Source organism: Neodiprion fabricii, chromosome 4 (genome assembly GCF_021155785.1).
Source record: "Neodiprion fabricii isolate iyNeoFabr1 chromosome 4, iyNeoFabr1.1, whole genome shotgun sequence".
Taxonomy (NCBI): Eukaryota; Metazoa; Arthropoda; class Insecta; order Hymenoptera; family Diprionidae; genus Neodiprion; species Neodiprion fabricii.
Genome location: NC_060242.1, coordinates 21,489,381 through 21,516,505, shown reverse-complemented (window position 1 = coordinate 21,516,505; position 27,125 = coordinate 21,489,381). Strand labels below are relative to the sequence as shown.

At 38.3% G+C, this 27,125-nt stretch overlaps 3 protein-coding genes across 8 annotated transcripts; 1 reads left to right on the top strand and 2 right to left on the bottom strand.

The window, feature by feature from the left end:
- Positions 1-140: 140 nt before the first annotated feature.
- On the bottom strand, positions 141-12,144 carry LOC124180765 (ubinuclein-1). 2 transcript variants are annotated; one of them, XM_046566534.1, is made up of 12 exons: positions 11,892-12,144; positions 9,127-9,252; positions 8,914-8,985; positions 8,551-8,814; positions 8,040-8,199; positions 7,554-7,968; positions 7,281-7,442; positions 7,094-7,174; positions 6,718-6,753; positions 6,007-6,123; positions 5,747-5,923; positions 141-4,902 (listed from the first exon to the last, which is right to left on the bottom strand). In XM_046566534.1, the coding sequence occupies exons 1-12, from the start codon at positions 12,054-12,056 to the stop codon at positions 3,591-3,593; spliced, it is 3,087 nt and encodes a 1,028-aa protein (XP_046422490.1). In that variant the 5' UTR covers positions 12,057-12,144; the 3' UTR covers positions 141-3,590. The 2 variants fall into 2 exon arrangements, with proteins under 2 accessions (XP_046422490.1, XP_046422491.1); XM_046566535.1 differs by lacking the exon at positions 6,718-6,753.
- On the top strand, positions 10,790-27,125 carry LOC124180763 (tetratricopeptide repeat protein 17). Of its 5 annotated transcripts, XM_046566529.1 has the most exons (17): positions 17,416-17,901; positions 18,274-18,545; positions 18,683-18,794; positions 19,793-20,019; positions 20,110-20,397; positions 20,809-21,161; positions 21,327-21,570; positions 21,650-21,893; positions 21,978-22,202; positions 22,299-22,470; positions 22,566-22,736; positions 22,834-22,967; positions 23,045-23,274; positions 23,877-24,099; positions 24,592-24,855; positions 25,062-25,259; positions 27,031-27,125. In XM_046566529.1, exons 1-16 carry the CDS (start codon positions 17,794-17,796, stop codon positions 25,212-25,214), a joined length of 3,420 nt encoding a protein of 1,139 aa, XP_046422485.1. In that variant the 5' UTR covers positions 17,416-17,793; the 3' UTR covers positions 25,215-25,259; positions 27,031-27,125. The 5 variants fall into 5 exon arrangements, with proteins under 5 accessions (XP_046422486.1, XP_046422485.1, XP_046422484.1 ...); XM_046566530.1 differs by lacking the exon at positions 17,416-17,901 and adding an exon at positions 10,790-10,835 and having other exon boundaries at positions 25,062-27,125; XM_046566528.1 differs by having other exon boundaries at positions 25,062-27,125.
- Positions 12,390-17,246, bottom strand: LOC124180764. Its single transcript, XM_046566533.1, has 11 exons — positions 17,018-17,246; positions 16,606-16,727; positions 14,666-16,517; positions 14,511-14,581; positions 14,240-14,432; positions 13,999-14,165; positions 13,692-13,909; positions 13,453-13,581; positions 13,259-13,371; positions 13,047-13,154; positions 12,390-12,968 (listed from the first exon to the last, which is right to left on the bottom strand). The coding sequence occupies exons 2-11, from the start codon at positions 16,664-16,666 to the stop codon at positions 12,674-12,676; spliced, it is 3,207 nt and encodes a 1,068-aa protein (XP_046422489.1). The 5' UTR covers positions 16,667-16,727; positions 17,018-17,246; the 3' UTR covers positions 12,390-12,673.

Sequence of the window (27,125 nt, the reverse complement as noted above, 5' to 3'; positions counted from 1 at the left end):
CAGGCATCCGGTTTGACTAGTCGCGCACCTACCGGCGCTGAAAACGGCGCGAGAGTACAAAATTTTATCGATTTCGAAATGTGTTGATTTTTTAATATGTCGTGTCTAGGGGGGATGGATGAGGTATAATATTCGGGATATTGTAAAAAATATTCAAAACTTATATTTTAAAAGTCATCTTAGCGAAATATTCTTGATACAGTACACGGTTGTTTGGTTTTTTTTTTTTTTTGTTATTTTCTTTTAAAATTTTCCATACTTTTAGGCAATTTTTATAACGTCGCAATATGTCTTTATCATTACTATTATTTATAATGTTATTTGTTGAGATTGTTCTTCTATATATGATACATATTTACTCTACATTATATCAATAATAATTGCTAATATTATTCAGCTTTATGCATTCCAAAAATATGCTAAATTTGTTTCTCTTTTCTTTCTTTTCTTTCTCTCTCTCTTTTTCTCTCTACCTCACAGTCGAGATGTGCGCGATTATTTAGACGCATACAAACCATTCGAACAGGACGCAAAGTTTGGAAACATTGTTCAACGTATGTCTATTGAAATAATTTCAGCATATTGTACATAATTACAAGATACTCAAAATGTTTTTATCGCACAGTTTGAGTGTTTTACCTAATATTATTCTATTTCCTTAATTTTGCTCTTAAATTACCTTCAGTTATTTTACCAAGGTAGTACTTCTGTTATATTCTTTTTTGCTTCAATATTTTTCAGCTAATTACAGTATACAGCATAGTAGAAAAACAAATCAGTGGTAAGACGAACAGGTGAGATTAAAAAGAGAATTGATAATGACAGAAATTTCTTTCTCTAGTTTAATAACATAATTTAAAAGAAGAAAAAAACGAATTTGGCTTATACACATCGCTAGGAACAATCGTCGATATATTTTCATTAAACTGGGTCGTTGAGGAGACCCATCGCAGCGTTGAGGTGACCCAAAAAAGAACTGTCAATCATAAGATTTATCGATACTATACTTTAAAAGCAGAAACGTACATAAAATAAATAAATAAACAAGATATACTTCGGCGTGCCTGCGATCTAAAAATGAAACCGTTTGCATCCAACATATATTAGGGCACAGTAAAAGAAGCATTACAGTTAAAATATGTTTACGCTTTACAATGAAAAAAATAAAATCGACAGTTTAGCAATGTCTGTTGTAGATATTTATAAGAGTAAAAATAGACAATTTCATAGTTCAGATACTGACCATTTCATGACTCGAGCCACCCCATCGCACATTACGTCACCATAATTTATGTACAAATGTTTTTTGCCTATTAGTTTCATTCTCACCTTTCATGTTGTTTACTTCAGATATCGTAATTGTATCATCGTTATCGTTTATAATTTAGTTTCACTGTACACACTCGATCATTAAAACTACTAATATTACTACTAATGCTATTGTTATTATTATCATTATCATTGTCATTATCAATCATCATCATCATCATCATCATCATTACTATCATTACGGTTTAACCTTTAGCAGACCAGCCTGCCTCTTTTAGGAGTCAGTAGATAACTAGGAAGCTCCATCAAACGTGTAGATTATTTATATGCATAATTCGTACCTCTAAAAAATATCGAATTTCAAGGTAAGAATGCCAGCCTTCTACAGGTTGATAATCAAATTGTGTAAATTATAGATTTTGGTTATTTTTAAAATGCTTCAGAAATTACGAAGAATTCCCCAAGACAAAATATAATATTTAGCAGCAGGACAATAATAGTAATAATAATAACGATAATAATAAATTATTAGTACAGCAGAGGCTCGTTAAAAATTCAAAAACAACAACAACACAATAATAATAATAATAACAATAATAACAACAATATTATCAGGCACCAGTGGCTTATATTGACCACTGAAACAAAACTTTCTGTTCTCTTTTCCTCCCTTTTGCCAATATAATTTAAGATTATTTCTTTTCAATACCTACTGATGGTAGATAAATCGCGATTAGCTTTCAATTTTCGTAAACTATAAGGATTCATCATTTTTCCTTGCACATATGTAGTCAACGCTTATGCGTTTGCAATCATGTACATATTACTGTATGTACGATACAATGAATGATATTCATTTGTCTTGTACACCGCAACGACTCGCTGTCATACACGAATAATAATAGTCTCATTTTCGCACATTCAAGTGCCGAGATCACAAAAATTTATCGCTGTACTCCTAGCACTTGGAATAACAGCAACCACACTGACAATTTTTTTCTGATTAAATTTTTAATCATGGAACGCGTCTATTACAAGCTAATAATACAGCAGAGAATAAGGGCAGGGAGCATGGAATAAATCAATCCTAAAAATCTTAGAATAGGCGAGTTTCGCAACCTCTGTGTTTAAAATAAAAAGAAAGAAAATTTACGATGTGAACTAGAATTACCAACGTATCACTCAATTGGTGAATATTTTGACCAGAATTAACATATCGCAGAACATTGTGAGAAATATGTTCAGATTTGAAGGACCAACGACACATAATAAACGATAGACGATGATTCATTAGATATACACACGTATCGAAAAAAAAGTCATAGAACTCAGTGGATCATGGGAAGCCTGAGATCTGGAATATATATTGCAAATCATGTATGTAATAACAAAATATTCCATTGATCAATCACGAAAGTAAGCACAATAAATATGCTTTTGAATCACATTGGTTTTACACTTTATCTCATTCATCTATTATTATTTATAATACATCAACGTCCTCCATTTTATTTGGTATTTCATATTTTCATATGCATAGTAATATTATACTCGATATTGAATAACAAATACTCAGTAGAGTTTGATTTCAACTGTTTTCTTCCTTTTCTGAAATGATATTGTGGCATCACGTTGTTTTAATTAATGTTATTATTATTGTTATTAATATTCTTATTATTAATGTTACTATTATTACTTCAATAACTGATTTGTCCATTCTCCAGTAGAAACAACAATTACTTCTACGTACTATTATTATAACGCTGCTTCTATTGTGAGAAACTATTGTTATTATTATCATAGGGTAAAAGTTTGCTGCAGAGAAGTGGAAAAATGTAATCCTGCGTTTTGTCATCACTTTAGCGTACAAACATATTTTCCTTTACCGCACAAAACCATTCAATAATTGTCATATTACGAAAATTTACCATACATTACAATTTATTATTATATGGTGATAAAAACAGTGTCCTATTATAATTGTTTAACGATAGAATTTACTCGTGTTTTATCCACTTTGTTTATTTATATTTTTTTTCCCCATTTTTAAAAAAAATTTCACAACGGAAAATCAGGACGTATTTCAATTCCTTGGAAGTTCAGTATTATTTCAAATAGTATTATGTTAAGTGTTTTCTTTATTTTTGTTTTTTTGTTACAACGAAGGGATTGGTGCGATGAATAACGTCTTAAACTTGTTGCATTGCAGTTTACATTATATTCATCTGGTGCATCAAAGCACAGCGTTGATAAGTCTGTATGTATATATATAAATATATACATATAAAACATATACATTCAGAATTTAAGTTTCTTTTATCCTACCAGTGAGTATCCTCTTTCTTTGGAGTTCTCACCTTTTCTTCCTTCTTGATAAAAAGATGCTGATGATCCTCTTGATAGTCATCTGGGTAGTTACCGTATTGTACATTCGCTGAAGATTTAGTAGGCTTTTGAATGACGCTTACTGGCGAATGGATTTGTTGTAGCTCTTCGAGTTCTTTCAGGGACTGCATAACCATCTGAACGTCGTTCTCCTGCTCACTGGGCGGCACGATTACATTGCCGGTTGCCTCGTCCAACAAGTTCGTTGCCTGTTTTCGCTTTTCCGTCACAGTCCTGGGAGCATCGTCATTGTTGTATATTTGGCTCAAGAAATTCGTCGCTGCAACAGTTTCCTCGATCTGCCTTTGCTCCTGCTCCTCTTTCGACAGCAGCGACATCAGCGGCACAGGATCAAGCTTCAGTGCTTCCGACACCTCGTACGCCTTCTGCTCCTTCTTGGCCTTTTTACTCTCATGGGATCTATGCCTGTTCTCTGAGCCCCGTTTCTCCCTTTTCTCCTTCCTCTCAGTCTTGAGCGTATCTGTTGTTTCCTTATCTCCGCTCGCCTTCTCTTCCTTTGTGTCCAAACTCTCATGCAATATCCGATGCTTTAACGGCAACGACTTTGACTGAGGAGCTGCTTGAGTCGAGGCACTCGAGTGGTAAGAGACGGAAAGAGGAACCGTGGCTGCTCCATCATCTGTTGCGCTATCAGGGCAGGGAGTTATAGAAATGGTGTCGAGTTGACGTTCCTTTTTTAACTCCTTCGTCTCGCTGGTTTTTCCTGACTTGTGATAGTCGTTTACCGGCGTTATTGACAGCGAACTGCTCGTCAGATCCATCGGGTTGAATTTGTCCAACTTAGATTTGGGCGGCATTAGTTGCGCGGTTGGTACTACGGATATTTTCGCAACGTTCGCCACATTCGTTGTTGTGCAAGAACTCGAGCTGTATTGACTTGTTGCTGGGGTTTCGCGTTTTGCATCCTTGGACGATTTCGAACACGATTTTTTATCCGGCTGTGAACTTTGGGCAACGTTTGTGGTGTCATTCAATTTCGTACCTTGATTAGACGATAAGCAGTTCATCTGGATGTCCAATGAATTCATGGAGACTGATTTCAAATAATTCGTCGGCGTTTTGTTGTCTCTTTCCACTTGATTTATCACTGCCACTTCGTTGTTTGCTGTTAAACGATCTCCTTTCATCATGGTCGACGTCATACCAATTGAGACAGACGTTGAAAGTCCTGGATTTGTGCCGGGCTGCGCAGAACCGTCTTTAAGCTTTTTTGCTTTCCTCTTTATCCTATAATCAGAAAAATTACCGCATGTCTAATTTGCTAGTTACTTTTTGAGGCAGGAAGGAAACACTTTATTTTCTTGGTGAGTTGTTTGTTGATTTGTTTCCTGAACTGTGGCATGCTGACCGTATTTCAATATATTAATTTATGGGAGGGGAAACGAGAAGAGAGTAGGAAGAACAGTAATCAGAAATTTGAATTGTCGAAAAAATCGTTTTTTAATAAATATATCAGAGTACCAGGATCATCAGTTTATGCGTCTAATGATACATCTGTGTATCTCAGGCCATTACATATTTACAATAGAGAATGAGGCGTTCAAGAAATATAACATGTAGCAAAGTAATATGTACGAAGATAAGGAAAGTTCACCTCGATTCTGCTTTTTAACAGTAAAACATAAGCATTTCTTTGTTTTTTTTTTTTTTTTGCTTTCTTTCGTTTTTCATTTTCGAATGTACAAAATTAAATATTCAATTGTAATAACTATGATAGAATCCATTGATTAGCGGGGAAAATCCGGAGTAGGGCTATCCCAACACTAATCCAACTCAATCACCACCCTGAAAACACAGAACGGCCAAATGGTAATGCTCTAGACGCGTGTATTTCGATGAAGAATAGCGTACACAAGAGAATATTGTTCAGAGTTGGAAGTAAATTTTGAATTTTATTGGGTGATTGATTGAGTTTTTCCAAAGACATAATTCCAATTGACGGTCAATGATATTTTCTATTGTACAGTTGCCGTGCAGCGAGCGCCAAACAATATTGCATAAATCATGTTTTTTTGTATCATTTATGCCATTTCTTCACTATTGGAATAAAAAGAAGTATTTTTATACTCACTGTAGTTGAGGATTGGAATACTTGAGCAAGGTTTGCAGTCGAACCCACCCCGGAGGCCAGAGCGATCGTACTCTGGCATCCATAAACGACGAGACGAAAGTTTCAACGGTTTCTTTCCTCGGTCTTAATATTTCAAAATACTCTTTTCGTGCGGCAGCAATCTCGGCTACTAATCTTCTGCAAAAATTACACATAGATTGACGTTATCAGTTAGAATTCGAAACGGTTGGATTCAAAACGAAATGCATAAAAGATTTTACTTTGTTTCATCACTCCATGGAAACCTTCTTTGAGGAACTTTTGATTTCTCTGAAGACTTATTACCGCTGTCTTCTTCATCGCTGCTTTCAACATCTGACGGAGAACCTTCGACGCCCCTGTAACGTGAAATTTTCGATGTCATGAACAAGTATGAACTCAATTTTGAGGCCTTGTTGAAACACTAAGATGATAGAATATGAGAAAAATATGTGTATTCTGTAATAAACAGTGACTCGCACCATTTGCTGCTGGGACTAATGAATCTACCTAAAGTACCCAATGCTATGTGTAATCAGGTAACGATTTTGTTTAGACTTGTAGAATATTGACTAATTTTTATCCAGGGTAAAACAGCAAACTGGGTCTGTGTGTGCGATAATATTAATGCGACCATAAGTTTGATGATGATTGGCACAAAGTGTTGATATCACTGATAAAATCTTGGGAGAATCTTTACACCATCTCAATGTTGGTGGGAAGAAATTTATTGGTAAAAAAGAGAGACTGCATGTATTGTTTTATGTAGAAACTATCGAGATTTGTAGATTCGTGATTCTAAACTCTAATCACTTTGGAAAAACATTTATGTCTTTGAATGAAATGAAGACACTTGTACAAATATATGTGATCGCTAGCAAGCGTGATTAGTGAGCAGCAGGAAGAATGTATAAGGCAAAAAAGGAAAGTTGCAGCTTGTAGGGGCGCCTTACCAACAGTACCGATATATCTCCCAGTACAATTGTGGGCTAAGAAACGAAAAAACAAAATATCGTTTGTTTCTTTCTTCTTTCACTTAAATTTCATCATTTGTTTCTATGTACTAATTACAGTTAATAGCTCGACTATTAAACCAATCAACAGATTGGGTTAAGTATCCGTATGACAATGGCGCAATGTATAATATTCAAAAAAATCAAATCATCTTTTGAAGTTGAAAACAGAAAAATAGACTGATTCTGGTGGTTGATACAAATTTTTGAAAAGACAGTACTTTCTTTTTATCCATTATCACTAATCAGATCAGAGTTTCTGGATGAGCCCAAACATAAGGATCGACTTAATAACACATATAGTTTGAGAGCTTACTTTTCGTCACTAACTCTCTGGCAGTCCCTCGTGTACTTGACCAGCACAGATGGCATTATTCTATCGATAGCTGCTTTTAACCTAAGGAAAAAATGTTATGATTTTTATACACAGTATACTCTCTATTTTTTAACAATGCAAAGCTAAAACACTTCGTTTTCACGTACATTAAAATGAAAGCACATACCTCTCAATTGGAGCTTTTACTTTGTCTTCGACGTTTTGGAGATATAGTTTTTTTGCTCGATTAACGAGGGTGGGTTTACTGCACGGTAAAAAATGGGCTAGATGTGCATAAGTTAGGAGTCTTACACCAGCTGAGTACCTCAAACGCAGCTTTCTTTCTAAGCTGAAAGTAAAATCGAAATGTGCAGTGAAGAGATAATTCAGCTTTCCATGGTAAACCAGGAAAAAACAAGACACGTGCACTCTCAAACAAAGATAAATGATTGCGTGTTACCTAAAAAGATCAGCATTAATCAGACTATTGAAGAATTTGGTTTTCCCTTCTTTACTGTTCTCGGCATGAAGTTTCAATCTGTTTATTATTTCCTTCATGTCTTCAGTGAGCATATCTGGCAGGGGAGATTCTTCCTTGTCCATCGCTTCGTCGCAGTCGGAGTTCGAGCAAATAATACTTCTAGATTTACCGGAATCCATAGTATCGGAGCTTGACTGATCCTCGACTCGTGCTGCATTAACAACACTTTCTATAGTGTCGTCGATTTTTTTCATCTCAGGCTTTTTTACATCCAACCCATTGCTAGATGCTTTTTTTTCAAATCTTTTAATATCAAATTTTTTTTCCGATATACTTTTCGTTTTACTAGGTTCAATTTTATTGACTCTTTTTTTGTCACCCCCATCTTGATCGTCTAAAAATTGGGGAAATTGATCAAAATAATTCGGAAAAAAACTTTTATGTCTCATCAGAATTCATTCATACCTGCCAGCTCGCCGTCACGAATTTCCCGTTTAACTTTAAGTAGGTCTCTGACGACTGGATTTTTTTGCCTATTTAATATCGATTGTTCTTGTTTCTTTTTTTTCTTCAATATTACATCGTTGCTAGAATTTTTTTCTACATTATCATCAAGCTTGGCTTTCTGGAACAAACGATAAACAACATTGATGAAAACGATTTTCTTGACCTTGGTGATTTGTTGTGTAAATATTATTCTTGGATATGAAGGTCATAAACAAAAAACACTTTTTTTGTGTTAACGTTTCAGCCCGGATGGGGGCCCTCCTCAGAACAATTTATTTCAGAACATCTGTCATTAACAGAAAATTTTTTTTTTTTTATAATGTACAACAGTTAGTTATCACAAAATTATCCTTCATATCCAAGAATAATAGTTACACGATAAACAACATTGATAATAATCGTTGGCTCATTTTATTAGCATATGTATTCTTTAGTCAATCCCCAAAGAAATTTACGATTTTTCCTGTACCTTGGGTTGATGGTCGCTACCAGCATCCTCAATTTCATCCTCTTCCGAGCTGCTTATGACACGTTTCTTGGACTGTTTAGGGCTGCTCGGTTCCTCAGTTTCTTCTTCGCTACTTGCACTACTCTCATCCTCGATGTTGTTGTTGTTGTTATTAATATTACCAATTAGTGAGTTTCTCTCCGAAGTTTTGAACTCGAGGAGACCAGAATTTATGTAGAAACCTCCTCTCACCGTCGTCACCTCTTTGGGTACAATTTCATCATACTATAACAAAAAGTAAATTAGTAGATTCAGAACAAAAAAGATATGCGCATACACATTGTACAGCTATAATTTACTCAAGCTGCAAAGTGTCAAACTCACCGCATCTGTATTATCAATAAATGAATCTGACTCGTCATATCCTGCCCCAAGGTCGACATAATCGTTGATTCCCTGATACATAAAATTTAAGTCAATTGGGGATTAATAATGAACGTTTTTTTCCTCGATGTAAAAAGAGAGGAAAATAAAATACTGAATAGCAGATTAGTGAATTAACGACAGCTGTTGAAAAAATACGAAATCAAAACTTACATATTTAGCTTCAAATCTCTTCGCCATCTCCTGAAGTTTCTCATCGTCATCGTCATCGTGTGGGTCCAGGCCATTGACAGTGTTGTTCTCATCGCCCTTTTTAGTATTTTCTTTTTTCCGTTTTTTCTGCACAAATTTATAACCATGATAATAACCGACTGTTAGGTTCAGTGTTAAAGTTATTGCGTACATGCAGATGACGCTACATACGTTACGTAGAGTAATGTGAACATGTAGAATAGAGGAAGAATAAAGGCGGAAGAGAACGCAAAGGGTGCGCAAAATGTTGAAATCTATCAGGATACCATGCTGAGAAAGCAAGCTACAGTTTCAACGTATTATTGGCCGCAGTGCAGAAATCTGCTTTATCTCTACAATCCATAATGCTTTTTTTACAGACTGACCGTCGGTATGAAAGCAGAATAAAGAGCGTTTAATTCGTCGTATGGAATGACAAGCCTCATTCATTCACTCTCATATTCACATACACACGGTGTATACTTCAGTGATGAAGCTCGTTCTTCAATTCGACACGGAACGCTTTGTTTAAAGCAATTTTTTGTATCAGGGGTCAGCGTGTGGTGAAACATTATCGACTGGAGACAAGGTAGAGTGCCGTATTGTCGTGATCGCCTAAGTATAATTGCAATGGGCAACCGCTGCGGTGGCAACACAGTCGAACGATTGGCCAAAATTTCAGGACGGTTCACTTCTCTCACATTTGATTCTACTCTCCTGATACACGAAGAAGCAAAACGCTGACCAATTCCGTGGATAAAACAATACGGGAAAGATAACATTAATGGCGAGAACTGCAAGGAGGCATAACGAAAGAAGGACGTGGATTTACGCGACCTTTCGAATGCAATACAGAAAAAAAAAAATGGAAAATCACATCCATTTCTCAGTATGTTCGAGCGCGTGGCGGGAGGGCATTAGGTATGTATATTTTGTATGCATATAGTGTGTTGCACTATCACGGGAGAACCCGTCGCGATCTCATATCTCCCAATCAGCGCGAGGGCCGATTTTGTATGCCAACTAGACAATAGGTGAAAAAATAATGAAAGAGGCGATTAAATAGGACACAATTTCGTTGTGTAAGCAGACAGGAAAATCGTGCGAGGGAAATTAACTAGTAGGGATTTTCCGTTACGCGTTTACGTATTTGCGATAATAGTCGTAGACGAGTTCATGAAAAAGATAAAAAATAAAAAATAAGAAAAAGAAATGAAAGACCAGAAAAAAGAAAATAATCTTACACCTATCTTTTGTTCGCAATATCTTAGAACAAAAGCCGATTAGAATAATGAAGTAGGGATACAAAAAAAAAAAGACGAGCTACTAGTCTACGCGTTTCGTTTGCACGCATCGAATTAAAAGTGTGAGGTGAGGAACAGGGATGGATACGTGATCTACAGTACGAGTGATGATCGATCAGGCTGAACCGGCGCGACGGATTATCCCGATAGTGAGTGAGAAGAATTGACAAGCGTCTTTATAATGGTCACAAAGCCAGCTGCATACAGTTTATTTCGATCGCTGGACCGCTTCCCATCTCCTCAACGTCACCTCAGCGGTGAATATGACAATCTCTTTTTTCGTGAAGTAAGGTGAGTTGTGGAGAGAGGAGGAGAGGAAGAGAGAAGAGGAGAGGAGAGGAGAGGAGCGAGATGCGACGCTGATGGTAGCGAGGCAGGCAGAGACAGGTACAGGATGGGATCTGAAAGAATATAATAACGTGTGAGTTATAGGCGGAGGGACCGAAGGGAGGAGGAAGTATTTGCGCGCAGCACATCAGGTTGACAGATGAGAGTTGAGAGATGTTTTGCCTACGCTACGATTCGAGACATGACATATAGCGCAGTTCACGCGTTATAACCGCCTAGGATCGGCTCACTCGGAGATTTTTGCTCAACGCGTTAAAACCTTACGCAGGCTAGCAGTGCTGCAAACAGCGGATATAGATGTATGTACGAATACTTCGGTATAATATCACGTCGCGATGTGTTGGGTACGCGTGCCTGTGTGCCTGCGTATGCACATGGTGTTATGGCGAGCGCGAATATGCGGCGCATATGTATGTGTGCACCTAGCGTGATGAGTGGTGGGTATAGGTGACTTTCTTGAACATCGATCTAGAAGAAATGTATGAACAACGCGACACGTAAGCATGCACCATACGATGCAGGACGCGTGATGATAATCGCGTTGTTGGGCAAAACACACGCGTTTGCCCATCTAATCGAACATTGTCACTCAATGACAAAAGCCACCTAAATCTACTTCCGACGACGGTCGCGGTGCGTGCATTAAAAAGAAAAGGAAAAAAAATTAGAAGGATAAAAAATATTGTATTTCAAGTAAAACAAGGAAAGCTTGTAGAAAATGGAAAAATCCGTCGAGTCTGGGGGGTACCTAGAGGGTCAACCTACCCCAACCTGACAGCGCCCCGATTAACCCGACGAGGTGATCGGAATTTCCTCTCAAACATGGCGACAGGCTCTTGAATCCTTCTGGCACGTAATTACGAACGAGGGAGACTATCTCTACCCTGGTACCCGATCTACCGCTGGGAATGAAATACGGCGAAATTCTATCTGGACCGGCACCCAATGGGGAAGTAACGTGTCAGCGGCGCGATACCGCCACTATTTATTGTTCGTTATTGGCTAGTTTTAGAAATATTCGCGTCGATTGATGGGTAACGAAAATTGGTAAACAGCCTCAACGCTCGCCGTAACCATTTTCTGTTATAAACTTACCTCCGCCGATCTGAGGAGCTCGCAGTAGTTGAACTCGGGACATGCCTGCTCGTTCGACTCTGGTAAGGTGAGCGTAAAACGGTACGACTGTACGAAATCCTCGCCCTTTTTCTCCTTTTTCGTTGTGCCCAGGGATTGAAAAGGAACACGTTTTTGTTCTGACATTCTACATTTGAGGCACAAATTAACACTGGTCGTCGAAACTCTTACCTACTGGCAACAACATGTTTAAATACACCACTCGCACGTCGCCATCTTTCATTTTACTGTTTTTAGAGAGCGCTGCCGTCCACCGCGATTGCGCAGTCCAACAATCATAAACACCCGGTGCATCACGGGACTGCCCGCATATTTTCAAAACTACCTATATTACACGTACACCGCCACAGGTTGCGCTGCTTCTTCCTAATTCAATGCGTATGCATGTATCAAATTTCAAAATTGCATACTTGGGTTCTTATCGTGATGAAAATAATGTTCGTATTCATTAGGAAGATAAAATATATTCTCTTTTTACATCGCATTATTACATTATTACAAATCGCTTGCTTATCAGCTACATATTAAATGTAAATAACGCTACTTAAATCTGGTTTAAAGCTGTAGAAAAATTTCATAAATCTCAGGAGATTTATCGTCGTCAGTCTTTCAGAGTCGGCGTTCGTCATAATTGTTATAATATACGCAATAATCCAATGCCGGCAATGGAAACCATTGATGGTCCTCAAAGTATTACATCCACTATACATACGTACATTCTTAGGCAAAAAAAAATCAATATTTCATCGACAAGTTTTGTTGTCCTCGCCTTGTTTTCTTCCAATTTTAACAGCGGAAAACTGTTGCCCAAGAATTTTCATTACATCTGCATGCTTTATACTCCTGCGGTCTTTTTTAACCGAGTGATAATTCTCCTTAACGTAGAGAGCAAAGCTTGACGGTGTTCTGGTTTGCGCTGGAGTCGCCGTCTGCATTGTTCCCGATCTTGTTGTTCGGTTGATCAAAAGTTCAAACTTTCCATAGCAATGACCACACCGCTTGTTCTCCACATTGAGCGATTTCGAATGCCTTCCTATGCTGTGAAGATAAAAATAAGTTAAAACCGCGATTTCAGATAAAAAATATGTTCACTTATTCAGAGATCATTTCTCTTACCTGTAACCACATTTCGTGCATCTGTACGTATACTTCGTCTTAATTTTATAATCGTGGCAACGCTTTATCGGTGGTAGTTCCGGGAATGTTTTCACTGCTTTGCTTGCCCTTGGGATAGAAATTTACAGAATGAAGTAAACGATGATATGGAAAAGATTATCAATCGTTTTAGTCGGGCAAAGAAAGAATAGTGAGAGATGTTGGCAACTCACCATCCTTTCCAGTATGGTCCGTGTCCGTCGGAAACTTGGTTTATCAACCAGGCAGCAGCGTGGCACATCTCGTGGACCAAAGTGTCCCGCAGTCGATCCGGGGTGTCCAAAATCTGTGTAGAAAATAATTTAGAGAATCTTCATAAAAAGTGTTAGAAGCATAAAAACGCCAGCAATGATATTTTCTCACATACTTTGGTGGCCAAAACTATTCGTGACGATCTGACGATCCCGCCAATACTCTTTATCGACTTTTTGTTGTAACAGAAACCTGCTGTTCCACGCATTCTCACATTCCATTCTAAAGCCATGTCATCTGGCAGCTATACATACACGACGAAGATTGACGTTATTTGATGATTAATTTTTTTTACTGACAGTCGATTCATTACTAATAATTTCATCTCTGCCCAGACTGCAAAAACAGACTTACTTTTCCGTCAAATATCTCTTTGTTGTATAATTTGAACAGATATTTACACAGTTCCTCTTTTTTGTTTTTGTAATTCTCTCTGAAAGCCCTTGCTTCAGGATGACAATATTGGATCGGTATGGTTGCAGATAAAGAAGCCAAAAAACTTTTCGTAATCTGTTGTTGAGTACTTATAATATCGTTGAACTTCGATGCTAGTGGCATTTTTTTTGCTGGAACTGAAATACAAGATTTACTCAGTTTGTTTTATTGATTGTAAGTAAAAAACGTTGCTAATTTTCAACCTACATCCTCAGACAGGTCTCACCTTTTTTTGCATTTGGTTTTGGAAGAACGATTTCCCCTGGATCAAATTCACTTGTGCTAGAATTGCTCGCATCCTCGCTAAACGACAGTCTTCTTCTGTTCAAATCCTTGTCTGATCTTAGGTGGCAATTATCGTCGTCAGAATCTGAATCGCAAATTGCAATGGCTCTGCAACAGGGTAAAAATGTATGCAATCAAACTTGGAGAGAAAAAAATGTGTCGTTTGCCTATTGCGGACATACTTTTTGGTGGAGGCTGAAATTAACGTTGGTTGTGGTTTTGGTGGGAAATTCTCCTTTGATACTCTAGGGTTCGTCAGAGCTGTGTAATAGAAACTTTCGCTGCTGTTTTCAGATGGTGATTTATCATTAATAAAGCTGTCTCTGGAAAGTTTCTTCTTTGTCGAATTAAAATTTGGCCTTATATCCTTGGTGACTGAAACACGATCGCAATTTTTCACAAAAATGTTCCAAATTGTATTTAAAATGTTGTTTAGATTCAGTCACAACTTACAAATTTCAAACTCGTCGTCTTCAGAGCTAGATAATATTCCATTTTCTATAGCAACCTTTGAGGTCTGTTTCCTGCAGAGTAATCGGTCGTTATTATTTACGAAAACAACAGATAATAACATACGATTTTATATCCAACTAGAAACCACCACATACCTTTCAGTCTGACTCACTTTCCTGTTTATCACCTTTTTCTGTGTTCGGCGATCGGTTTGTGGCGTAAGCACAGCGTCAGCCTTTTTCCTCCATAAATCCCCATAAAGCTTGTCTAAAATATTGGCACAATCATCAATGTGAAGGCCTTGAGTAGCAGTTACTATAGGCTGATTTTTCTTCTTCTCATCTATGGCTGGTTTTGGGCGAGGCGTTGGCGTTTTGAGCTGATCCGGACTGGTGTTCGTCTTTTCTGTACTGCCAACTCCGAGGGGAGTTTGATTTTTCAAAACGCTAGTCTTGCCTTTGTATATGAAACGATCTAAGGGACCCGGAATGCTCATTACCTTTTCAGACGTATCAGGCTTCAATAATTTCCCTCGATTATTGGGAGTCTCGTGTTTGAGTTCAAATCGCTCAAGACTACTGTTGCCAAAGCTGCTGTTTCTGTTGCTCTCTGAAATGATGCTGGACGAGTTGGTCGAACCCGGTGAATTGTTACTCAGCCATTCCGAAATTTCATTTTTTTTTCTATCCGACAAACCGGCGTACTGCTGCTCCTGATTAGGCGGATCTACGAATCTGCTGATGTGAGTTTTCCTCAGCCGCAAATTTTGTGGCGATTTGTCTATTATTTCCTTGTCCGAACTTGATTCTGTCATCAGGAGATCAGACTCTGTTTCGTTTATCACATTTCCTCTTTTGACCTCGTCTGGCCCATCTAGTGAAGAACAGGACAGAGATTTGCGTGTTTCTTTGAAATAAGGAGAAGCTATATTCGGGGTCCAGTGAGAATTGGTGCTGTTATTCCCTCCTTTGAATATTCTCTGCGCATCCTTCTTTGTCAGCTTCACAGAATCGTATGGTTTTGTTACTAACAGCGACTTGGAATTAGATTTTGAACTAACATTTGCAAGGGATTTATTTCCTTTCTGATTCTCACTGCTGGTCAACTTGTTCAGTTTAGATCTTCTCTTACCAGTGCGGAAATTATCGTTATGTTTTAAATCTGCACTCAACCCTCTGCTAGATTCATCATTCGAAGAAGAAGACTCGCTAATTACTTTATACTCAACCAGTAAGCCATTGTTTTGTGCAATATTTGAATCTGGGGTGAAATTTGTGCTGCTCGAACCACTGGTGCAGTTGTGAGAGTTATTGCGACGGTTTAAGAACTGTGCAAATTCGGCTCTACCAATTTTTCCAGAGTTTTTATCACCCCGTTCATTAGAGCCAGTCAGTATTTTACTCACGCTTTTTGTACTGCCCAGCGACAAGTTGTCAGTTTCGAGATACCTAGAATTGCTTTTCTTAGATTTTTTGAAGTAATCTTTTTCGATTCTCAGAGTATTAAGGACGCTATCGTCGTCGCTGTCCAGGGTAATTACACCTTTGCAGTCTTTGTTCGTACTACAATTTTTTTCGCTGTCTGAAGAGTCTAGCACAATTGTGTCCGTAGGATTATCACGACTTTTTTCTTTGCTCCGATACAACGGGGTATAAACTGTAGATTTTTTACTTTTGTCCGCACAGTGTGAACTTTCATTGCTGTTGGTACTGCTGGCGCTAGAGTTACTGACTAATACTATACTACGATTCTCACAAGTAGCATGTCTCAAATCATTGCTTTTCGGATACGAGGGTTTTTTCTTGCCAATAGTGTCAGTAAAGCTGTCAGAAAGTCGCAAATTGTAGTTCTGAGAATCCGGTGAACTTGAGCTTTCGGATCTGCAAATCTCTGCATTGCGATAGTTGCACATTCCCACATTTGTGTTAGCTGCACTTGGATTGTTCTCTTTAGCAAATTCTTGCTTTTGCTTTAGATTTCGTTTTTTCTTTAATGAGAGGTGGAATGCTAAAAAATAAAAAGAATAAATCGAAGTCAAATTGAAACAGAGATACTCTTACTTCTTTTTAGTGAAAAAAAATAGACTTTTGCTTACTTTTTGGAGCCAGGTTGTTTCGGTGATTGCGAGCACTAAACTGTTGTCTGGAAAAATTCATGCTGCATTTGTCGACGCTCTGTTTCGCAGGACGTCTCTTTTTCTCTATTGTACGTTAAGAGCTGCAGGCACAGAGACAAGGATAAACGGGACTGTAAGGTTATACGCTCAAATGAAAATAGACGAACAAGCAGACAGAGAAACCTAGGTTTTTTTGTGATGGTAAAGACCGTGAGATGAAAAGAGTCGTAGATCAGGGTTTACAAGTACAGAGTTAATACAGAAAAAAGGTCAAATACAAGTAAACAAAGAGTGTCATCGATTCGTAGAAAGATCCGAGAGCATTTTTAACCGGGTTAAATTTTGAATGATGAGTGGTGCGTTACAACCGAGGATAATCAGCCAATCTTACCTTTCAATTATGGTTGTATAAATATCTTTGCGGTGAAAAAATATCCCGGGTTGCGGTTAAGCGGAGCAATAATCATGCAGGAATAATCGTCAACTTGTTTTGAACGTTCCTGCAATCCGTTGAGATGCGATTGCGCCTTCCGATTGGTTGAAACTGGCAGGTGGCTATAGGCTCTCGGCCAATCAGAGGCGAGTTCTTGCCAGACGCTGCGGCGCCATGAGGCACCACGGAGGCAGAGGGATAGAGTGGGAAAGAAAGAGCATTGAAAGCGTCCGGCTTGTAGAAGGAGAGAGAGAACGTAAGACTAAGCCTTCTATCTCTACTGACGCATGCGCAGTAATCCAACCCATATGTCGTCAAGCCCACGGTCTTACATACGCCAGTCTGTAAGTCAGCTGCGATGGCTGCAGGCGGTTATAGCATTGCGCATGCGTTGTTAAAGAAAGCAATGTAATTCCTTACCATAGAGACTAGACATTCTCTTTCTCTTTTCAATAGCAAGATAATTTCACTTGTACGAGCGTGTTATACCTCTCCTACTCTAATCCTATGGGCATCGCGGTAGCTTCGAAGGGGGGGAAAACAGCAGACGACGACAAGGCTGGAGACAGAGAACAGCAGCACAGTGATTCGCCGTTGTTTGTGTTCGACGCTACGCTGCTGCTGATCGCGCTCACGCAATTATACTCAACGTGCAAATAAATGTTGTTTGTCTTTGTTGGCGATGTGATTGTTTGTGATTATCGACATCGACGGAACCGGTAGCGCTACGCACGATGATGCTCAAATCGACCAAAGTCTTTCTAGCCTTCTTTGAAATAATTCTAGGCATCTCTGCTACCACTCACTGGGTCGTTACCGAAAATGGGAGAATTCAGTCGCAGGTAAGTTTCGTTATCATTTTAGTTGCGACACGCAAGAATCGCGATACTCTCCCTTTCATCCTTTGCTAATTTCGTGTTCTACCTCACACAAGAGTATTTTCCACGAGGTCGCGGTTATCTGCGCGTCCAACTTCGACTCAGACTTATCTTTCCCGGTTTTCACTTGCAAGGAATCTCTATCTTGGTGTGAAACTATTCGACCACCAATTCCGACTGCTGAGCCAATGACAACCTCGAAACCATGTTTTCCTCAGGGAAAAAACGCTACTTTTGCTGAACCATTTTGGGGATAACCTATCATCGATTTGACCCACTTCTCAGCCTGCGATTTTCTTTTCCAATTTCACCTCATTGGCGTTCATTTCTTTTTAGCCGGATTCCGTGTTTCAAATGCGCCGTCCTTACGACCTTGTCGCCTTCCTCGAGCAAGAAGATCGTCGGAATGCTGTTGACGCCTTGTACAGACAACTTGTGGCGAGGAAGGCTGCTATTCACAGTCGCTGCGCTAGCCTGGACTCTGCAATGGATGTCGAGACTCGATTGTACTCTACAGACCCTGATTGCCTGTTGGCAGGTAAACCCCTCGCCGATGTAGATCTCTATGCCAGCGTCGCGACTGATGGAAGCTACAGAAATGGCGTTACGTAAGATAGAACTACATTTTTTATTCATTTTACAATTATTTAATATTTGTTGCTTCAATTCTGTTCAATATCCTCAAAATCATTCATACTGGTGTCTACTCTTGACAATGAGTTGTCTAGTTCTTAACTGTTTTCAGACAAAAGGATTATCTGCTAGACGGTGTTCCTAAGGACGGGAAGAAAAAAGTTCCTGACTGCAAAAAAACATTTCCTTTGGATTTCAGCATGTTCACTTTCGAACATTTGAGTGTAAGGCAAAGATTTGAATATGAGAGAGTGTTTTATCATCTATTTCGACAGTGCAACAGGGTCGCCACCCGTCTGGAAAACCGGGAAATGTCAGGGAATTTTTTGGTTGGTCAGGGACTTTTTATAGAACTCACGGATTTCAAAAGCTTTGTCCATAAAATTGAAATGCTATCACCGCATCGTCACAGTTTTTCTTCTCTTCTTATTGACGATTATAAGCTTAGTTGTTGATTGTCATATGAATTCAGTAGTACGAGCAGACATCGGTTTGATTTATCTGTGGCCGTCACTGCGTGTGGAGACGCAAGTTCACCGACGCCTAATAGTCTAGAAAAAACGAAGCCTCAGGTTTTTGGCAGTAACTCAAAAAGTAAAAGCGCTAGCGAAAATTTTAACAAGATTCTTAAAGAGGAGGAAATTTCCAATAAAAAAGTACAAGCACCCGGAATTCTATCTATCTATAAAATATTCTATCTATCTATAAAATAATTGTTTTGCTGTATTAAATATCATTTAAAAATTTGGATAAATTGTGGTGTATTCTTAACGTTTAAAAGAAAAATGTCCCATTGGCAAAAAATTTTTAAGTTTATTTTTCAAAAAGTTACACATTCGTTAATTAGTCATAATTCTTCGAACCTCGATTTTCATTGCAAACAGCATAAATGTTCAAATAATAGCTCTAAAAACATTTCGCTTGTTGGAGCCCCTTCTTAAATATATACTTAACAAGACCAAGTTTTTTGTCAACTTTCAAAAATCATAATGAACGGAATGAACATCTTTTAAAAACTTTTATAACTTTAATATATTTGGCCATACTTTACCTAGGTTACTATAGCTTTTAGTGATTTCTGCACAAATTGTGCATCAAAATGTTAGGGAAAAATAATGATTTTAGTCAGGGAAAACTGGGAAATGTCCGGGAATTCCGTGAGCCGAATTGAGTGGCCACCCTGTGCAACCATTAATTTTCAACAAGCAATTTTATTCTTTAGGCAATGCGGAACAGGAAAAACTTGACCCAGCAGCAGGAAAAGGGTCTGATAAAGTACCTGCCGCCTGGAACGGATCTCAATAAGTTTGGACACCAAGTTGCTTACGGTCTCATAAGAAACAGCAGCTCTTGGCTCCACTTTAACCTCGCTGCTATATACTGGCGGGTTAGAGGAGACTCGTACAACGCGCTCGAGTGCGGTCGCCGGGCCATTGTCACAGCTCCTCGGTACGAAACACAGTTTGTTGTTAACAATTATCAATTATTCTTGCACAAAATTTTTGAAGAATTGATAAAACGACATTGAAAACTGTTCAGGCGGTATCGTGACATTGCTCTGCTCACGACAGGAGGAATATTACATGCTGCAAAGCACTCAGGTGAAGCAGCAATAATCTTACACACAGCGATAAGCTATGCCCCTACTCAGAGTCACCAACACTTGGCACTGGGTCATGTCTACGCTGCCCTCGGCGACTATAATCGATCGGTGGCTTGTTACGACAATTGTCTCCGGCTAGCGCCGACGATGGATCAGGCAAGACATGCCAAGCATGCGATACTGTGTCATCAAAAGCTGGAAATTGCTCTAACCTCGCTTCTCCAGTGCGTAGAATTTTTTAAACAGATATTACACGGAGCCATTGATCAGGGAAATTATTTATATAGTTGGAAAATTTTGTGGCGGCATGCACAGAGAAAGTATCGAGCTTTTTGCCCATCAAAAAGCAAAATTTTAAGAACAATTTTTTCCCTTGTAATTGGTTCTGTGACTATTGAATAGATCATACCCGTATTTTCCGAGCATTATTTATTAGATACTCGACTTGCAACTATTCGATAGAATTTGAGTGAGGGAAAAGAAGTTATAATTTGGTCAGGAAAAATTCAGGACGAGACTATTTGCCTGTTTGAGTATTTTTATTGGAAAGCTGGTGCTCTCTAATTGGAAAGCTGGTGCGAGGTATAGTCGAATTTCTCCTTGTATAGCGAGAATTATATGGTTTTATTTTGTAGGCAACTGCAAGATATCCTGGCTGAACTTCACGCCTATCATGGACAGCAGGAAGAATGGCTTAAGCTCCAGGAACGCGTATTGTGGGAGCAGGCGCCCAAAGCGGCCTTCATCAGATTGCAGAATGGTAATATTCAGGAGGAGACTCTAGGCACCATTTTGACGACCAGGGGTCAGTCCTGCATGCAGCGAGGTGGCAACGATGCCGTCCTGACCTGCGACGTAACAAGCGAGAGTCAAATGTTGGCACACAACTTGCAGATAGATCTGAGCGTCAGTTTCCAGCTATTGAAAAACGTTGAGAATCAGCTCACTAAGATCGAGGAACAGATGGCTAAATCGAGAAGTTGGCATGGTAGCGTGTTTTTGCTATATTTTTTTTCATACTTTCGTTCTGTGAAAACTGTTGTAAATCTGTTCGTGCTTTGTTCCTACTTTCCTTCTACACCTTTTATCTGAATTTCATATACCAAATTGATTAAATTAGTTTCTTGCTTCAAATTTTAGTCTATTTTTCCAGCAAGTAAGGATCGCACGATTAAGTCGACCGAGTTTCCCAAGGAAAGGGGACCCGAGTTTTTCACCGTGTTCATGGAACCGACGGGCAGACCGAAGTATCACAATTTTAAGATCAAAGAGGGAACCGAGGAATTTGAGAACGAGAAATGGCCCAGAGCTTCAGATTGCGAGGGTCGGTTGCCACTGTTGACCGATTCGAAACAATACGTTCCAGCATACTTACCGCCGGAAAACAAAGGCTACGCGTAGGTGTGACATTTTTCAGCTTGTTTCAAGTCTTTTTCCTATTGTTTTGTCTGAGCGATGTTTTGTTCCAAATTACAGAACTCATTTGTTCGTGAGCGAACTGATAGGCATTGATCCTGGCAAGGAACATTCGCTTCCGTGGTATCCACCAGCCTGTGAAGCACCAAAAACTTTCGATGCCAAGTATATTTCTACGACGTTGTTAAAAGCAACAATAGGAAACAACTTGCCAGACTCGTCGTTGTCCCAGGTTTTGAAAAGTCTAGTGAAAGACTCTGAGCTCGCCGAAATCGGACAGCGGATTCTTACTGCTACCAGAAGCGTGAGTACATGATTATTTTGCCTATTAAATCGTGTAGACATTTCTTTGCTTCGTCAAAATTACGGATTTTTATGGTGAATTCAGAAAGTCGCTGCACCTTGGGTTTTGTCAATGCTGGCTTCACTGCACTGGCGAGTCGTCGGAAAGCCGAGAAATGCTCTGGACTGTCTTCAGTTGGCACTGTCGACGGTTCCAAACAAATTCCGAGACGTTCCCCTAGTTAGTATAGCCTCCATAAGTCAAAAAGTTGGTCTCATTGAGGACGCGCTGAGAGTGGCTAGGGAAGCAATAGAAGTGAACCCAGTCGAGGTAATTTGATTAATTGTAAGATATAAAGTTGTCAAGAAATGAATACAAAGTTCGGATTTTTGATAACCCAAATTCTGTTCTTTGTCTCACTTTCAGCCCATCACCAATTTCCTATATGGCTCTCTCCTGCATGTCAAAGGTAACAATTCGGGAGCTATACACCATCTGAAACAAACTCTGCGAGTCGACGTACACGCCATAAATGGACGGGCCTTAACGATGCTCAGAACATTGGCATGTCAGGAATGGTTGAACAATGGAGGACCCGGTGAGTTTGTAAATTCCTGATTTTTTTTGGCGTAGGTGATTTTGATACGTGGCTCAATCTATTATCATTCAAATTGTGTTATCGTGGAACCTAAGATTCTGCAGGAAGCCCCGGTGGCACGGAAACTTGCGGAGCGCCTCATCTGCCGCCAGAGATGATAACTAGGCACAAGCTTTGTGTAGGTGAAGCGGTGGTGTGCGACAGCGATGGGAAAAACTGCAAACACGTGCAATGCGATGCAGTGAGGACAACTGGAGATACGACCGGTTGGCATTTCTACAAATTTTTCTTTTCCAACTCACAACAAATATTTTTTCTCTCTGGCTCGATTTTGCTCACTGATATTTGATATTACGAAAACAGGCAGTGCAAGGTGTACAAGAAAAGTGGAAAAAGTTATCAAGCATCAGAGTTTAATTGACACACTGATGACAACTGGGAACGAAGGCGGCGCTGACGAATCTGAGCTGGAAAATATGGTGAATATGGAGCAAAACGTAAGAATATTAAACCGGTTACGTGAGCTTAGGAATTGCATTGCGACTATTAAAGTTTTTAAAAATTTTCTGCACAGTCATTTCACATGCGGATATCTTGCGGTGACGATGTCAAAGAGCCCGGGGTCAATGTACTCGATGATTTTTACGTATCCATGACTGAGGAAGGCTCTAACGACGCTGGTTTACAAATTCACGATATAACTGGAATGTTTTCACTCAGTCCCAAGGGATGCAGGGACATGCGGCATCCGCCTTCTCGCTCTTTCCAATCTATGTGGCATCATATCACTGCCAGAAATATTGAGTGAGTGCTGTGATCTGACGAATTGATTCCTTTTCAAAAAGTCAAAGGAACGAAGAGAACTATCTAAAAATTCAAATCGGATATAGCTGTAAAAACGTACCTGAAGTAATTAAGATACTAGATTCAGGTAAAATGGTTATGGAAGAACTCGAATTTTAGGTCCTGAACAGCCTGAAAATGTAACGGAATTTATTTTGCAAAAATTAGTAACCAATTTGATTAAAAGTATAAAATTTATTAGGAGTTGTGCATCAATCATAAAAAAATTGAGCTGTACAGTATGTCACAGAATTCATACGATTTCGCGATTCTAACAAAGTGATTATCGATCACTGGAGACAGAATTCAACTTCTTTGCATAAACTTTGTGATCGGTTGTAGGATCGACTTGGGGCTAGGAGCTATCCATTGATCGCAAAAAATTTGAACAATACATTCAGTCAAACACTTCATTTTCGCGATATTTACAGAGTCTACATCGACTGCAGGAAATAATTGATAACAAATTGAGTGAAGTTTTTGCTATCGAATTTTAAACGGACGATCGAACGCATGCTCTATCGATTATTGGATCTTTACTTCATAAATTTCTTATTCGACAGCATCAGTCACGACCTAAAACCCTTAAAAGACGGTCCTTATCAGCAGCCGATATGCGAAGGAGGAAATCCCGACATCAATGACGTCGCGAATCTGGACGCGTTATCAGAAATCTTGCCGAATATGACGGAATTGGACAATGCTGAATGGCTCGCTCTCATGGCTAATGATCAAAAAAGCACCGTCGAGCAACTGGGAGCTGGAATAGCCGTTGCTTTGCGAAAAGTTAGTTTCATCATTTGAGAAGAATGAGTGTCAAATAGCCATCTGTTTTTTTTCTCTTTGTATATGAGGCGTTGTCCACCAACTCAGCAACTTTTTTTTTCAACCTCTCGGATCTGATCTATAATAGTACTGGTTAAAGGTACTTTATAGACATTTTTTAAGATTTTTTAATTTACTCGTTTCGGAAATGGTCTGCTTTGTTTAAATGAACTATTTAATGCGATTTATGTTATATTTTGATGGCATCAAAATCTTTTTGTTCGGCTTCAATCTTCCATGATATACGGGTTTTAAAAAAAAACACCATTTCCGAAATGAGTAATCTAAAACTCTGAAAAAATTCACAGAAAGTACCTTTAAGTAGTACGCCTACATAACTAATTATGGAACAGATCTGAGAGGATGAACAAAACGTGGCTGAGTTGGCGCAGAACAACTCATATATGGATCTAAAAAATTTTCAATTACCCAATGTGCACAATCAACCTCCAGAATTCTCGATCGTGGACTTTAGCGACGGCCGCTGCCTTGTACTGGCGAGTCGACGGTCACAGTCGAAGAGCGGTCGATTGCATTAGACAAGCGTTGGTCAATGCGCCAGACGGAATGCAGGATGTTCCACTGATAACGCTCGCATCTTTACTAAGCAAACGCGGCTTTCATCAAGACGCTTTGCGGATAGCTGACCTGGCGCTGATGAAAGGACCGGAATTTGTGATAAATCACTTCTCTATGGCGAATCTGCACACGGCCGTGGTGAGTGAGAGGATTGCAAAATTATTACCAATTTATTCATAAGGTTTTCTCATTATCGAGACGTTCTGAAACATTTGTTTCTTTTTTATGCAAATGAAGTAAGAGAAAATAGATAAGAAAATAACGAAAAAAATTGATTTTCACGTAAAGATCAATTTTGTTGTTTCCCCTCAGCGTTACTTCTACTTTGATCTTCTTCTCAACAGGGTGATTTTGAAAAGGCTATAAGTTTTTATCGATCGTCGCTAGCTCTCGATCCAAACTTTGAGCCGGCTCGCAGCAAACTTCAGGCTATACTTTGCCTCCTTTTGTTTGATGAGTCAACGCAAACTCTACGTGAGATGACTGGCAACAACTGAGAAAAAACTTTATACCTGCCTATATATACTACGCGAAATCTTAAAGTACATAGTTCATCGATGATAATTTGCCGTGACTTGTGGGATGTCATTTTTATTCGTCGCTTGATTTTTTCAATATTTGAACAGTACTCATAAGATGCGGTAAACAAATCTTTGATCGGAAAGTAACGAACTGATTTTTAATCTTAGAAAAGAGAGGGATTTATAAATATATGCATATATTTATATCACATATATACCAATATATACTATACGTGAGGCGTGCCATGTTGAAATAATTGAAATACATAGATTCTGAGGTCGCTTTTTCTCCGATGAGACTCACTCAGTTTCATTCTATAATCGTTGAAATTTTTGTCGTTATGAGAAAAACGTCTATTTATTTCATGATATTATAATACCTAAAGTATAGTAGGTATAAAAAGGTATGAAACCGGTACCTCTATTTCGGGTATTACACCTAACACAGTGTGCATGATAATTCCAAAATCCATGTGATCTTTATGGGACGTAAGAGGAAATTTTTTTTTGTCAATATGCATAGCTATTTCTCGAAGTCATTTAACTAATTATTTATTTCACTACGTAAGAAGATATCATTAGGTTCTTTTATTTTATTTCCTTTCAATGGGTGACAGGCGATAGAGTTGTAGAAGAAAATAGATGATGTGCAATTTGTCTCCAATGATTGGACTAGATTTTTCCTCGTTTTTCATTATGCTAGCCTGTCAGGTTTTTTTAGTTAGATTATTTCATTCTTGGTATCGTTACTTCAAATGCAATCGCAGGTGGATTCAACTAGAATATTTGCATACACACATAATGTAAATAATCTTATCGATTCCGATGTTCGTTTCGATCAATAAGTGGGAGAAATAATACTTTTGAATGATATTTTTTCAACGAAAATAATAGTATTTATATTATAATGTTGATTAATCAACCGATCAACTGAATTCAACATTAAAATAAATATAAGTATAATACACCTAGTATATACGTGTATGATTATCCATTACATAGTGTATATTCGAATCTAGATACATATAGGTATAGACAGAATTAAGAGTAATGAAATGAAAGACAGAGTTTAATTCAACAGCTTTTTTTTAGATTCTTTTATTAGTTTGTTATTTATCATTTTTCATAACTTCTTTGCTTGCGAATTAATTTTTGACTACACCTATACTTGTAGGTTTTGGACTCAATTATACATAGTTTTAATTTTTTAAGACCATAATCTAAACAGTTTTACATATATGATATGCATAGGTAGGTAAAACGTTGTGATATCCTTTTTCCGTTTTTATTCTTTCGTTTGGAATGAGGTTTTTTTTTATTGAGAAAGATGGCGAATGAAAAAAGAGAGGAACAGAACTTAACAGGGTAGATGTCGTGTGGCATCGCGTAGCAATTTAGAGGCTGTCACATTATGGTTTACATATACATGTATATGTATGAATATATACACACTGTACATAATAATTCTATTATATTATATAAAAAAACAAAGAAAGACGCGGCCGCATGCTTGAATTGAAAGAAATTAGCGATTTTCGTGAATATAAAAAAATCGCTTCAAATCTTTGGGTTTAAATGTGAAAGTACGTTTTTTGAATGTAAAGTAGAAGAAGAAGAAGAAGAATAAATAATAAAGCCATGAATAATTGGAAGAAAAAGTAAAGAAATATCACTGCATGAAGCACGGTTATAAATTTCTTATTTTTTTTGCAAAACATATTTCTAATCATCTCACATCTCACAGGTAACATGATAAAATTTGACACGCATTACAAGTTTAATTACTCTACAGGAAAAAATAGGTAATGGGGGTGAAAATTGAAACTAGAAAGCAAGAAGAAAAGGAATCAATAAAGATAGTAACAAATGAAATGGAGAAAAGTTTTT